The 15171-nt window shown below is 39.0% G+C and overlaps 1 protein-coding gene across 3 annotated transcripts in view; it reads right to left on the reverse strand.

The window, feature by feature from the left end:
* The window catches only part of LOC306874287 (FERM, ARHGEF and pleckstrin domain-containing protein 1-like), an 80188-nt gene that overhangs the window by 21294 nt on the left and 43723 nt on the right, over positions 1-15171 (reverse strand). For 2 of the 3 annotated variants that reach the window (XM_079424234.1, XM_079424235.1), the window contains 9 exons: positions 10985-11082; positions 9643-9757; positions 8994-9141; positions 8742-8837; positions 8469-8635; positions 8128-8196; positions 6569-6644; positions 6006-6204; positions 360-535 (listed from right to left, as the gene is read on the reverse strand). In XM_079424234.1, coding sequence (XP_079280360.1) covers positions 360-535; positions 6006-6204; positions 6569-6644; positions 8128-8196; positions 8469-8635; positions 8742-8837; positions 8994-9141; positions 9643-9757; positions 10985-11082 — 1144 coding nt within the window. Of the gene's footprint in view, positions 1-347; positions 536-6005; positions 6205-6568; positions 6645-8127; positions 8197-8468; positions 8636-8741; positions 8838-8993; positions 9142-9642; positions 9758-10984; positions 11083-15171 lie in introns of all 3 variants that reach the window. The other variant, XM_079424233.1, reaches the window with a different exon arrangement.

Genomic DNA, 15171 nt, shown 5'->3' on the forward strand with positions numbered 1-15171 from the left:
TGGAAGTCAATGGCTACCGTCAGCTGTTTGGTTACCAACATTCTTCAAAATACTTCTTTTGTGCTCAAGTGCAGAAAGAAACTCAAGCAGTTTTGGAACAATGTGAGGGTGAGTAAATGATTAAAAAAAAAAAAAAAATTCTGGGTGAACTATCCCTTCAAGATTGGTGATTGAAAAATGTATATCTCTTAGATCTGATCAGTGATCAGCGAAGTTCAGAATAACATTCTTACAACAGTCAGCAATTTGACTTTAGCCACGTAATCGGCCAAAGTGACCCACCAAGGCCAGTTTTTATTAGCACATGCTGCTAATCACGAATATTGTTCCCTCTCCAAAAGACAAACCTTCCTCCGAACCTCGTCCTCGTCGTCTGTGCGGACGAAGCCGGCGTCCGTCAGTAAGGGAGTGGTGAGAGGCGAAGGCTGCCGTCCGTCTGGACTTTGGCCCAGGCTGAGACTCTGTTTCTGGCCATTCACCATCACCTGGCCTGTAGACGGAGACTCGCTGTGCGGAGGGCTCCTGGAAACTGGACCTACAGGAGAACAGGCAGGTCATGCTAAAGCCTTGAAGTAATGCGGATTGGGTTATCAAATATCAATGGACTAGTGAGACTGACAGCACTTAGTAAATAAAAAGAGGGTTCAAAATGTACATTCAGTCAAACTACCCTACTGAAAAAAGCAGCTAGTGACCAGCAAGCATTTTAGATGCTGGTTGCATGATCAGAAATCTTCACTAGCAAGACTTCTTAATCAACAGCTTTACCAAAAACTGCATGGTTGACCAGTAAGACCAGCACCAACCAGCTTGGGCAAGCATGCAAATCCATGCCAGTCTCAGTAGGGCTTTTCTGCAGGGTAGTTTTGACATTTTTTATCCTTAATACTACTAGTGAAGATTCAAAATCGCCAAGGGGTAAAGCTGCACGACACACATTGTGTTTGGAAATGGACTACGGATGACAGCACTACATCAGGATCCAGACATGAGTGAGTCACACCATCCCAGTCTGGGATTTCTGCCTGAGGACACTGCTGGGATGCACAACACATTCCCTGGATGATGGGGAAATCTTCAGACCACTATACATTCACTACACAAGTACATTCACATACTTGCCCGACAACGTTTCGTGTCCCATGCCTTGGCACGAATGGGATGCGACATGCGAACAAGGACATTTCAAATGCACCGAGTGTCCACAGCGCAGCCATTATTGAGGACGCTGGACGAGCCGCATATCTGGTGACAAAGGCCTCATCACGCACACATGCAAACATGCAAGACAAACAACTAAACGACTACTCTACTCTACACAATGCGCTAACATCTACGGGCATCGGAGAAAACGTCTGGAGTCCCACTTCACAAGTACCATGTTTTATTGCTTCTAATTCACATTCATTTACAATGTTAAAGTGTTCCAGAATGAAAAAAGAGTACTGAAAAGGGCTTGGAGTAGTAAAACAAAAACAACAGACATCAATCGTACAGAACCTGTGAACAGGCATAGAGAAAGTTAACAACCTTGCGACTTCAGAAAGTCCATTTATAAGTTCTACAGGGTTGCAACAGGGAGGAAGAGTTAAAAAAAAAAAAAAAAACGTATACTAAGGCTCACAGGTGTGACCTCTCCTTTGCTTATCTGGTTATTTAGTCTAGTACAGTCTACGTGAGACGGTTTGTAAACACATACACTTATGGTTAATCGTTTTGCATATGTGCCACAGTGATTGCACTGTTAATAATGAGTATTTTAAGAAAGTACAGTTACAATATATTACACAAATATATCTGGAACATTTCATATACCTCAGCAACGTACATTCCATAGTGAAAAAAATCACAGGTTGAAAAAGAGTGAATCATTCAATATTGCTACAGTATTCTTGTGATAAAACCTACAAGTAAAATCACATTTTAGTGTAATTTACAAAAAGCTAGGAACTACTTTGGTCACTGGCAATGATAAAATACAGATCGATGGGTGGGTGAGGATTGTATACATTCATACCAACAGTAGCATAAACTGACGCTTTCCAATAAATATTGCCAAATTTTGAGTAATGGACCCAAAAACTGCAGTGGTCTTGCGGAGGGCTTTGCCAACACTTTCCAAAACTTTTCACTGACATAAGATTGCAATACAAAATAAAGAAAAATTCTCAAAAGAACTGAAAAGTTGGCTTTTGGAAAATAAACTAATGTTTTTTTTTTTAAGATTATATTGCAAATGCATTCCCTAATGCATCAGAACCCCATAAAAATATATGCAAAAAAAACAAGAGCGCAAAAAAGTGCAAGAACTTCTGGATAAAAGGTCAGACTGAACATAAGTACATTTCAGGACAGCTCTTGAAAACCTTCCTAATCTTTTTAGACTTCACATTCTGAGCCTCAAAAGTTTCTTACTCGCAGTCTGTCCAATTCTCACCTACATCCATCTCCACTTCAAAAGACCACTGCATTTTAATGGTCCCCTGTCAATGCAAAGTCTTTTACACACATGAAAAGGACAGAGCAGCAAAATGCTGAGACAAGGACAGGTTGACATGCTTCCAAAAGAAAGGGAAAAAAGACAAGGTGAGGCATTCCAGAGATACATGCTGCTAGAACAGTGCTGAAATTGGGCAGGAGAGGTCTTAAAAGCAATGCAACCTGAGCACAGGTTAATATACGTACAAATTAAGTGCACATCAAGCATTGCAAATGCACCACAAACAGATGACATTGATGAGGCGTGCCAGAGATACAGCGGTTTTTTAGGAAAAAAGAAATTAAGCCGCGAAGCAAAACATAACAAAATGAAATCTTTATAATGTTGTATTTTTACACAAGTGATGCATGATGAGAAACTGCTAAGCAAACATGAGAATGCCACCAGATCGTGCCACACCCCAAGTAGAAACATCAAAGACAGGGCTGTCCAAACTTTTTCCTGGAGGGCCGATGTCCTGCAGAGTTTAGCTCCAACCCTAATTAAACACACCTGAAGCAGCTAATCAAGCTCTTAGGCCCCGTCCACACGAAGCCGGGTTTCTCTGTATACGCATACATTTTTTACCGTATAGGCGTTTCGTCCACACGAAACCGGCGTTTTCGAAGAGTGAAACCGATCATTTTTGAAACCGGGTCCCAGGGTGGATAAATTTGAAAACGCCGGTTTCATGTTTTCGTGTGGACGGCAAATCCGTATATTTTCTGAAACGATGACGTCATCAGCCCACGTCTCGCCCCTAATCAGACACCGCTACGTCACATAACAGCGACAACAACAACAACAATGTCAGACTACGTGCCTGTGTTCGTGCTGCAGAACCTACTGAGCTCATTAGTTTTATTAAAGCAAAATCTTCTGCTTTGTGTGTTAGTTTATATTCAGCGCGCAAGGTTTACGCACATGGTCCAAGTCTTCTTCTCTGTTTTTTTGTGTATCTCTGTGGCAGAATTACAGCGCCACATATTGGTCTGGCATGTGTACTACATCGTTTTCAGTCGGTTTCAGTGATTCCGTGTGGACGCAGATATTTCCTGAGACGACTCTGTGTTTACGGAATTTGAGGCAAAAAAAAAGATTGGATACGGAGAAACACGTCTTTGTGTGGACGTAGCCTTACTAGGCATACTAGAAACTTCCACGCAGGTGTGTTGAGGCAAGTTGGAGCTAAACTCTGGAGGACACCGGCCCTCCAGGACCGAGTTTGGACAGCCCTGAATAAAGAACTTGGAACTTCAAGCAGTTCGGAAAAAAAAACAATAACTAAGCTAGCATGAAGCCACCATGGGTGGGTGAAAATCTTTGATGCGCATGATAAAAAGTTAAACCATTTACTGTTGCTTATCTCAAGCTATGTCTACACCAGGGATCCTCAAATCTGTTTAGCTGTAACCCTAATCAAACACACATGAACATGCTAATCAATGTCTTCAGGATCATTAGAAAATCACAGACAGGTGAGCTAAACTCTGCAGTGGATTGGCCCTCCAGGGTAGGATTTGAGGAACCCTGGTCTACACAATATCTAAATTGATCTAATTTACCACACATCCAACCAGTATGATCTGGTTTTACAATAATACAAGCATAGTTTAAGTTCATACAAAAGTTATCCATCAGAATCTAGAAGAACTAGCTAGCCTAGCTGTGTCAAATCGTCAGTGCCATACAGCAGTGACACTCTCAAAACGTTCATATCTTGGACATTTGTTGTCATATCGCCACTATTTTAGCAATAGCATATTGCTAGTGCATTAAGACATTAGCTGACATTAGCTTCTGTAAGGTATGACTAACAGAAAGGTATTTCTGGTTGAGTAAAGGCATGGTACCTTTCTGTATTTTTGTAATCCTTTGTTTCTACATGAATGACAAAGAAATCTTTCACACTTTTGGCAATATGAGTAGTCAATTGGTTAATATAATATGGGCAGTAATATGGGTAACCTTATTTAGCAATTGTAAATTGATTTCATTCTCTACATTTATAAACATGGCACTTTGCAGAAGGACCTTCAATTCCTCATCAATCTGAAGTTAATCTTCTAAGAGTAATAGATATGAATTGTACCTATATTTGAAGTATTAAAGTATTTATTTCAGGCAGAACAGAGTCTTCTTCCTAAACCTTCCAAATACTGCAAAAATACCATCATGGCTAATCTTGTTAATCTTGTAATCCTTGCTCAACTAGTGCCACCAAATGTAATTCCCAAACACTACCCATATCTGCAGATAACCGTGCCCCAAAGCACAATTGGTTAATGCTATGCCAGGCCATGCCATGCCATGCCATGTCCGTTTGGTGCAACTAATGGCATATAAACTACACAACGCACCTTTAAGTACCTTGACTGGGCCTCCAAGTCGCAATATGGATGTACAGTCAACAAATCACCAGGCGCACTTCACCTTCTCTAGCAGTTGAAGAATTGCGCCCCATCCTCTTCATTGATGGGATAACTGTAGCCATTGTCTCCCCCTTGACCCTCGTCCTCCAGTTGGAGACTGCCAAATGAGAACTTGCTTCGGGGCATAGGGGAGGAATTGGCTGCCCCAGGGTTTCCAAAGACTAGGGGCTGACAGTAAGAGTTGCTGCCTGCATCTGACTCTGTATCACTAGACTCCGTTCCACTACTAGTGGAACCATCAATCATATGGACTGGGCTACTGTGGTCATTAGCACTCAGTCGGCTTCCATAGAGTCTCTGGACACTGCTGGATCGAGCTTGGCTAGACGCTCCAAGCCCATTAGCAGCCACACGGCGCTCAAGGGCGGCCATACGTTCAGCCCTCGAGACCACTGATCGAGGTTCATTGGCCGAGGTTGAACTTAAATGGCTCAAAATCATGGGATCCGTGTCGGAACGGTTGCGCAAGCCATTTTGGAGTTTCTGCAAGTGTGGGGATCGATTAACAATTGGGGAGTAGCTCCCATAATGCTGAGGCTCACTCCCAGAACGGCCATTGGTAAGGTAATGACTACCGTCATCCCAACGGCGACGATCGCTATAGCCAGTCTGCTCTGGATGGTTTAGGGAGTTGGTTTTGTGAAAACTGCTCATCACTGGGCTGCAGTTTGCACTCCGGGAACCAACTAGATTACCTGAAGGTGACACCAGACCACGTCTGTCCATACCTTGAAACAATTCATCCACCAAGGTACTACTCAAGGGTAGAGCACGTGGTGATCCGTTACCACAAAACGACCCATTAGACAACTGACTACCGTTGAAGGTTTCTGAACTCTGACCCAACCGATGGCTGGTCAAAGGAGACTCCCGGAATCTAGACTTGCTTGCTCCTTGTCCATTGTGCTGACCATTTCCATAACCATTACTCTTGCCCGCTCTACGGCCATTTGGCTCAACCTCATCATTGTCATGTGTGTGGGAGTGAGACCTGGCGACACGGCCTTTGACCACATCATATTCGCTATCTATGTCACTGCAGTCGATGTAAGGTATCGAGGAGCTGCTACCCTTGGCAGCATGCAATGCTAGACCTGTGCTCAGATGCTCGGCCTGCTGCTTGGATGGGGATGGCTTTAATCGAGCATCCGCCTCGTCGTGGGTCCCGTTTTGGCATCCATTGGTCTGTGAGGTTAGGCTCCCAGTGTAACGCTGGAGAGCTGGGTTTTCAACAGCCACTTGGGTGCGCCCAACAGGTGAGTCCGCCTGGTGTCCTGAAGCACTGGCATTCCTCTGCAACATGTAGAATGCAAGAGATGGGGAAGGAAGAGGATGAGAGGCATAAATTGACCACTCCTAACACTGGCAAGAAAATGCAGTTGCAAGCCACTTGGGAGTTATATTCCAGAACAGAAACGGACCCATGAATGGAAGTTACCAGAGGGGGAGCAAGTTATGATATTATGGTGGAAAATGTGTTAAGACTTTTTACTTTGGAAAAAGGTGCACTGATAATTAATTTAAGACAAGACCAGGAATGTGTATTTAGAAAGTAATTGGGGCCGATTTTGCTCTTGACTTTAAGCTTGCATTATATGGGATTTTTTAATGCATTCCTGCTGTGTTTGTACAGTACACTAAGATAGATTACACTCACCTCTCCTTGACCCTCAGCACACAGTCTGGGTGGGAATGGAGAAAGATCGCTGTTGGACTGGATTTTACTGTGTTTTCTGAGGATGGAAGATTGGAAATGATTAACAAGGAGTTTTTCCAAGGGGATCTCTTCACTAGGTTCAAAATTGGACATATTTCCACTCAGCTGCTTTATGGATGTTGGCTGATTGGGTTACTGTATGATAATGAAAAGGCCTTGACTGCTGCTAGTTGACTAGAATGATACCACTAGACAAGAAGATTTTTTCTTCTAGTGCTTAAAAACCCTGATGCTGCATGATGTTAGCGCGAAGTGGGTGGTTGCTAGGGCATTGCTAGGTTGTTTCTTGGGTGCTTGGGGCTTCTAGAACGTTTGGGGTGACTTCTAAGACATTTCTAGGTGGTCTTTATTGCATTTTGTGTCATTTCTAGGCCATTGTTTGGTGGTTTCTATGGTGTTTTGGGTGGTTCTAGGGCATTGCTAGGTGGTTTCTAGGATGTTATGAGTGGTTTCCAGGACATTGGTAGTTCCTTTCTTGGATGCTTTGGCTGATTCCTGCTATGTGCTTTCTAGGATGAGATGATTTTTGCTAGGTGGTTTCTGGGATGTTTTTGGGTGATTTCTAAGGCATTCATAAGTGGTTTCTATGGTGTTGTGGGTAGTTTCTAAGGCGTTGCTAGGTAGTTTCTAGAATGTTTTCGGTGGTTTCCACGGCACTGCTATGTGCTTTCTAGTATGTTTTGGGTTATATTTAGGATATTTTGGGTGATCTGCTAGGTGGTTTCTAGGGATTTCTGGGTAGTTTCAAGGCCATCGCTAGGTGTATTTTGGCTGTTTTTGGAGATTTCTAAGGCATTCCTAGATGGTTTCTAGGGCATTTTAGGTAATTTCTAAGCCATTGATAGGTGTTTTCTATGGTGCTTTGAGTGGTATCTAGGACATTGCTAGGTGGTTTCTAGGATGTTTTGGGTGATTTCTGCTAAGAGTTTTCTAAGATATTTTGGGTGATCTGCTATAGTGTTGTCAAAAGTACCGACCGTGATATCATTCGGTACTGAAATGTAAAAAATGTCCCACTAAGATTTGAGCACTGTTGAGCAGATTCTTACACAGCGCTGACTGGTCATTGTGTTCACGAGCTCAACAGATACGTCTATGATTGGCTTCAATGACCATCGCTTCACGCTCTTCACCAAGCTCTTACACAGAAACACACAACACTAATCTGCTAGGTGGTTTCTAGGGACTTCTGGTTAGTTTCTAGGTCATTGCTAGGTGATTTTTAGGGTGTAGCATGTGACATATTTCAGCACAGATCTGGTGAAAATGCTCAACGGATATTGGAATAGAATATGGATAAGTCATATCTGAATGTCATTTGGATAAAAGAGCCATGAAGTGGCATGTACATGAGACGTGGTGTTTCTGAATGCAAAATTTGACTTCTCAATAAAGGTTCTTGGGGAAATAGATAACTGGTGTGTTGACTGTTTTGGAGGGAAATTAAATGCAGCAGAAAGGTAGTGACATTTAGACAAAGGTCAACAGAGAAAACTCACCTTTCAAAAGGAACCTTTTTGAATTCAGAGTCCTTTACATAATCAATCACCTGCCTTTGTGTGCGGCCACTAATGAGGCAAAACATGACAGATGACAGAGTGATTCAGAAACAAAGAGAGAAGCAGAAAATGTGTACATCAAAACATTAACCATCTGGCAAGAACTGAGACCTACTTGCACAGTGATTATTTAGCAAATAAATGCATGCAGTATACATGCTGAGCTAGAAAAAGAAGTTACCGAGGTAAAATGTCTCACTTAGTGGTAAATTTAATTTCTGGTCATGGTGAAGACACCATTTAAGTTCATTTAAGACAACTTTAAGTGCACATGTTATTACCTGAACCTGAAAGAAGAACCCCTGGTGAACAAAACTGGTTTGGGCTTGGGTTTGGGTTCTTCAAACAGGCGGAAAAAGGCATGATACTCCACACAAATCTTCCAAAACACCTTGCAGCAGTCCCTGCTTCCCATCATAAACTCCAGAGTATCCTGACAGTTACTCTGCTACGAGAGCAGAAACAGAACATTTTGTCTTTTTTAATGTTCCCTAAACTACAGGGCAAATGGAGACATTCGGATATTGTTATAAAACAATCAAGGGAGCACTTACATTTAAGTCAGGTCGTAGTTTTATGAGAAAGCGCTTCCTTTTGAAGCTCAACTTGCGGACTTTAGACCAGTTGAAAGAATTTATTTTGGTATGTCCCTTTAGAAATGAAGCATAAAAGTGCATTTAGGGATAATTCAGGACAATAAAAACCACAACATATTCCATTTAAGAACAAGAAAGCTTTGCTCTAGAATAAACCTTGTATAGCTACAATAATCCCCTTCTTCATTTAGAAAACCACTTGTAACTTACCTGAAAGACTAGCACACCAGAATGAGCCACGGCGAGGCTGAGCTTTGTACCCTCGCGATCTTTTGCGGGGTGAAGACGCACTCCGTACATCTCAAGTCTTCGTGCAATCTCCAAAAGCTGGTAGTCCGATTCAGCTGGTGTTTGCCCACTGTGGGGGTTAAAATTATTACAAAATTAAGCCACATCTGTTTGTGTGAAGAATCTCTACAAGTTTGTAACATTAACATTGTAAGTAATAAGCTTAATGATCACAACCTTAAAAGACATGTCAGAATCAGCATACAGGATCTGAAGTTTTATAATTGTTCATAATTGCTGATGAAATCTGTTCACTGATAAATATCACACAGTTTACTGGCACTTTCTAAATTAAAAATGGTCTGAACTTTAAATGTCAAAGCATTCTACAAATTGTACACGACGACCAATTCCCTGAACAGTATGATTAATTAGCAAAGCTTTAAATAGAGGACATTTAGCTAAATAAGGAGCTCCTTCATATGTGGCAATAAACAGCATACTTATCATTTAACGCTTAGAAACATCTGATATTATGTTTGGTTTCATCTGGACTATATTGCATATCCCAAGCATCCTTTAAACCAAATAACAGGTTTGATTTGACTTTGAGTCATGACGTTACACTCACACGTGTTTCTGATGGTATTCAATGATCTTGTCCATCAGTGCGTCCTGCTCGGGAATGTACTTGTTGTTGAGTAGATGTTGTTTGCATTGCACCTCCTCAAAGTCTCCAATCTCAGCTGCAACCATAGAAACAGAAACCTTTTTATGCATCTATTATATCAATGTAATAATATGCAATAGTAGCTTATTTTATATACATTTAATTGTGTGTGTGTGTGCATGACACATCTAAAATGTTTGCAGATTAAGTATTTTGATTTTGCATAATGTTTTCTACTTTTACCATTCTGTTCACAATACAAATATATATTTGGTCAGAAAAAAGCTTTTTGTATATTTTATTGTATTTCATATTTAATTTTATTCTGTTTTATTTTATATGGAGTTACTGATGGATTTGATATTATATTCTGGTTTGCATCCATTGAGTTCCATAAAAAGTAATAACAATAATAATAATTACCTTTAATTAGTAAAGTAATTAATTCACTGGATTACCTTAAAAAAAGATATCACCACATGATTATTTAATATATATTATTTAAAAATATGTATATTTATTATTTATTTTGGCCAGAAAAAAATATAATTTTATTATTTAATCTCAATAGATTTGGTGTTATTAGAAGAGCTTTATATATATTTGGTCTGTACCACTGGTCAGTCTCTTGATTCTATTACTGATGCTACACTTGTCCTCAGCATCCTCAGCAGCGGTTTCCATAGCAACTAACCAGTCTGTGATGTAGTGATGTGGAAGCAAAGCGTGTTTGACATGATCTGAACATGGTTTTGCATGAGCGACAACATTAAATATAATCCGATCCGTCCGCTTGAGGACAGCGTTGTCATTCAAAAGATCCTTCAGGAATTCTGCTGAAGCGTCAGCTTGACTAAAACATGTCTACTAGATTAATATACATAAAAAACATTGCTTTTGTGACAGAGATTTGACATGGATCATAATTTTGTTTGTTCAATGCCTTTATTGTCCTAAATACAATTCGTGACCTATTTTCAGCTCCCTGATGTGTGAATGTTTTTGACTGTATGAATTGTGCCAAAATCATCAAACCGATGAAAGTGAAATGAAACTAACAATGAAACTTCAATGCATCTATTACAGAATTTAATAAATGATTATGCAATGCATTATGCATGATTTATTTCTTACCCAAAATACAATTCCTGATCCATTTTCAGTTAAATATCGCCCAAATCCAGCTTTCTAATTTACTTGCACGATTTGAAGCATGCATCTTATTTCTTTAAGGATCATAATCAAATCTAATCCATGTCAGAGTGAATATTTACACTTCTAGTGCTCGTCTTGAATGTCTTACATTGCACTATATGAGACACCAGCAGGGCGGCGCTGCTTTCATTGCAGGTCAGACGTCCACAGGCCAGGTCTTGCTTGATCTGCAAGGCGAAAAGATACCTGTCGGGAAATAATTAGAGCAGTTTAGAAGAGAGACTGAATCAGAATGAGAGACAGTAAATCAATAGAAAGGTTTCAGTACAGTGACAGACACTTATTGACTGAATTAATGGCAGTTTAATGTGTGCAACAATTACACAACTGATTTCAATAGTCTGACGCTGACACATATAAAATATTAAGTGCATTAAAAGTCCATTTTAACCATTTTTGATCAATATGTTCTGGTATTTTCATGCAACAGAGCAGAGGGCCGATCAGAAGTGCTTGTGTTTGAAGGTTAGTCTGGCTTTAACAGCATCTTCTCATGACGCTAAGTGCAGTCGTGAACTATAAAGAGACGCTCTGATTGTGTTTGGCACCGTTTCTCTCTCAGTACGTCCATCTGTTATTGTGCTGCTGCCAAGCACAATAAAATCATTATTCAGTTGATTATGCGATCAAACAGGACTCACAGCTTAACAACAGGGATTTTTCTGCTGGTCCAATCAGACCATAGTCTGAATTCGCACTTGCACATCTTCAAACTATCTTTAGTGAGCCAATCGCAAAACATAATAATAGTTATTTGACATTTTTATTATGTGTGCCAAATGGAAAGTATATACTTATATTTAATAAATTAAATATAAGTATATATACTTTTCAATTACATTTAAATTGTTAGATTTTATTTACAAAATAAGCAACAAAAAACTATTTTTCTATAGCTTTTGAATTGAATGAAACCAGAATCTGTGTTTTAGATTCTGTACTTATATATAAAATATTACATACATTACATAAACGTTAGTAGTTTTGAATAATCTTTTGGTTTGTCACTTTTAAGTTCCAGATACAAAACCAAACTCAAATGAGATGAATCACCATCAAATGTGAAGAATTTAATTCACTGGATTATTAAAAAAAAGGCTTTTCCAAGTGGTTATGCAATACAAGCTATTTTAATGGCATTTCCAGCTAAAATAACTATATAATGGTTTACACCGTGACTGCAGCATAAAATTACTCATACCATGAAATATGATTTTAGTCAAACCGCCTACTCTTTTGCCTGCTTAAACAGTGTTGTTATTGTTAACCTAAACCATTAAAAATGCTTTCTACAATTGAAATTAAGGTTAAATAAAATATAAATATTAGGCTTAAAAAAATTAAAAACTGGAATAAGTTTAATTTGAAGTACTAAAAATACTAACACTAACCTAAAATACAAATAAATGAAAGCTAAACACAACTAATAATAATAATAATAAAATTACTAAAACATATAAAAGCCAATTCAAAATATGAATAAATACTATAATACTATATAAATAATACCAGTGTTACTTTAGTATTATTGAGATGCAATTAGAATTTGTTACGATTTTGAGTTTTATTTTTATATTCTCTGTAGTTAATTTTTTTTGTCATTTTGTGTTTTTCTCATTTCTAGTAGTTTTTGTTGATATACAGCTGCATCTCAAAAAATTTGAATATCATGAAAAAGTAAAAACAATTTGGTAACATTTCAAAAAGTGAAACTTTCATATATTCTAGATTCATTACATGTAAATTAAAACTTTTTTTTAAAAAATTCTGTTTTAATTTTGATGATTAGAGCTCATGACAAAAATCCAGTATCTCAAAATATTAGAATATTTATATTTGAGTTTCATTAAATGACCATCTCTACAGTATAAATTCAGGGAATCTCTTGTTCTTTGAAACCACAATAATGGAGAAGACTGCTGACTTGGCAATGATCCAGAAGATGAACATTGACACCCTCCACAAAGAGGGTAAGTCACAGAGGGTCATTACTGAAAGGTGTGGCTGTTTACAGAGTGCTGTATCAAAGCATATTAAATGCAAAGTTGACTGGAAGGAAGAATTTGGGTAGGAAAATATGCACAAGCAACAGGGATGACCACAAGCTTGAGAATACTGTCAAGCAAAGCCGATTCAAACACTTGTGAGAGCTTCACAAGGAGTGGACTGAAGCTGGAGTCAGTGCATCAAGAGTCTCCACGCTCAGACGTCTTCAGGAAAAGGGCTACCAAGCCATTTCTGAACATTAAGTGTTTAATGGTTTTAGTTTCAGTTTTAGCATTTGTTAACTATAATAACCCTGGATAATCCTACATTAACACTTCAAAAACACTCTCACAAACAATTAAAATCACGCATAATCTTCAGTTTTCAAATCAAGTGCAAGTTTTTCATTCTTTTTTTCATTCTCTTCAGTTCATGCAGTGGGTTTTCTATCCGATTTCCAAAATGTTCTATTAGGCTATCAGCTATGTTTACACGATCCATCAAAAAGATTTGTACAGCTTGAAGTGTTTTGCAAAGGCAAAATGTCCTTGGCCAACGTTTCAGGTTTGGCAGTAATATAATACGCAGCCATCACAGGAAAATCAGAAGCTCTTTCTCTACAGCAGCTACTGACGGTCCGGCCAGAACAGAAAACACAGAGACTCCTGGGAGACCCAACAGTCTTATTCTGCCTCAGATTTCCTCTCCTGAATGATGCCTGACTCTCTAAAGCAGACAGGGAAATGTGCCACCAGTCATTCTGTCGGAGGACGTGTTGTAAAATTCATTACGCTTGTCAGGCAGTGGCGTGTCGACACAATCAGCCGCAGGATATTAACATGCAGTTCGGCCATAAATAAGTCATTTGTTAGGAACATTACAGCAACTGAAAGCTCTTGTATGATTTACAGGCCACTTCGTTCACTTTCTACACCAGATGCATTATATTTGCATTGAGTGATTGAGGCCACATTACAACCGAACTGAATAAATGTCACCAACATTCATGTTCTGAACATTTATTTATTGAAATGCAAACTGAGAATGACCTATAATATTTATCTTTTTGATAAAAAGACATGGACATGAACACAATAGGAAGTCTGACAAAATACTACACCGTTTTATTACAGTATGTTATGGTAGCAGTATGATTAATTTTTTTATTAGATACATTATTGCTGGAAATTTGATTTAAAGTATTAAATGTTTTTAAATTAAATCTTTGTTATTTGCACATTGAAGATTATTCAGAACAAATAAACGATAATACAAATTATATCAGTACTGTATGTTTCAATTAATAAAGAAACACAACAAGTAATTTGGAGTAAAATCAACAATACTTGATTTGTTAGGATCCAAGCAGATATCACGTGACGAACTGGATTAACTTTGAAACGCGCAATTTGTGATGGCCATTTTAGAAAACCAGATCTCAGAAGAGGACTGCTCATCCGCTGTGAAGGTAAGTAGCTGCTATGTGAAATAAATAACGTTAGAGCTTTTCTTTATCATATATTTTACTAGATATCAAATGAACACATGTTAAACATGCCGGAGTCCAACTTTTGTGAGACCAAAATACACATTGTACAGTTACGAAAGTTAAATAATGGTGAGATTGTATGGTCTGTGCAAAAACAGGATGGTCCACAGTAGTTATATTTCACCGTCTGACACACCCCAGGATTTACAGAAACTGTCGTCCTTTGGGAAGTTGTGGCCTAATGGTTAGAGAGTCAGACTCGTAACCCAAAGGTTGCGAGTTCGAGTCTCGGGCCGACAGGGATTGTAGGTGGGGGGAGTGAATGTCCAGCACTCTCTCCACCCTCAATACCACGACTGAGGTGCCCTTGAGCAAGACACCGAACCCCCAACTGCTCCCCGGGCGCCGCAGCATAACACACCGCTCCTGGTGTGTGTTCACGGTGTGTGTGTGTGTATGGGTCACCATACTTGGACGTATGTCACATCACTTTCTTTACGTCCTAAGTGAATATAAACATGTTCACTGTCATTACAGTGTCATTCATTTTATTTTATTTTTAATATTAATATGAATTTCTATTTCTGTTTTTGCTCAGGATCACAGCTTGATTGTCTTCCTATCAGAGAACACTGACAATCTGATTGTATATTACCAGGTGAGAGAATATGCTAAGTATTGTGTTGTTTGCTTCGAAATTACTTTAATAGTAAGCGGAAAGTGCAAATTTGAAAATACAATGACTAATCTTAAAATAAGTCAAATTAACAGTTGTTTGTTTATTTGTTTGAATGATTTAG

This window comes from Barbus barbus, assembly GCF_936440315.1.
Source record: "Barbus barbus genome assembly, chromosome: 8".
Taxonomy (NCBI): domain Eukaryota; kingdom Metazoa; phylum Chordata; class Actinopteri; order Cypriniformes; family Cyprinidae; genus Barbus; species Barbus barbus.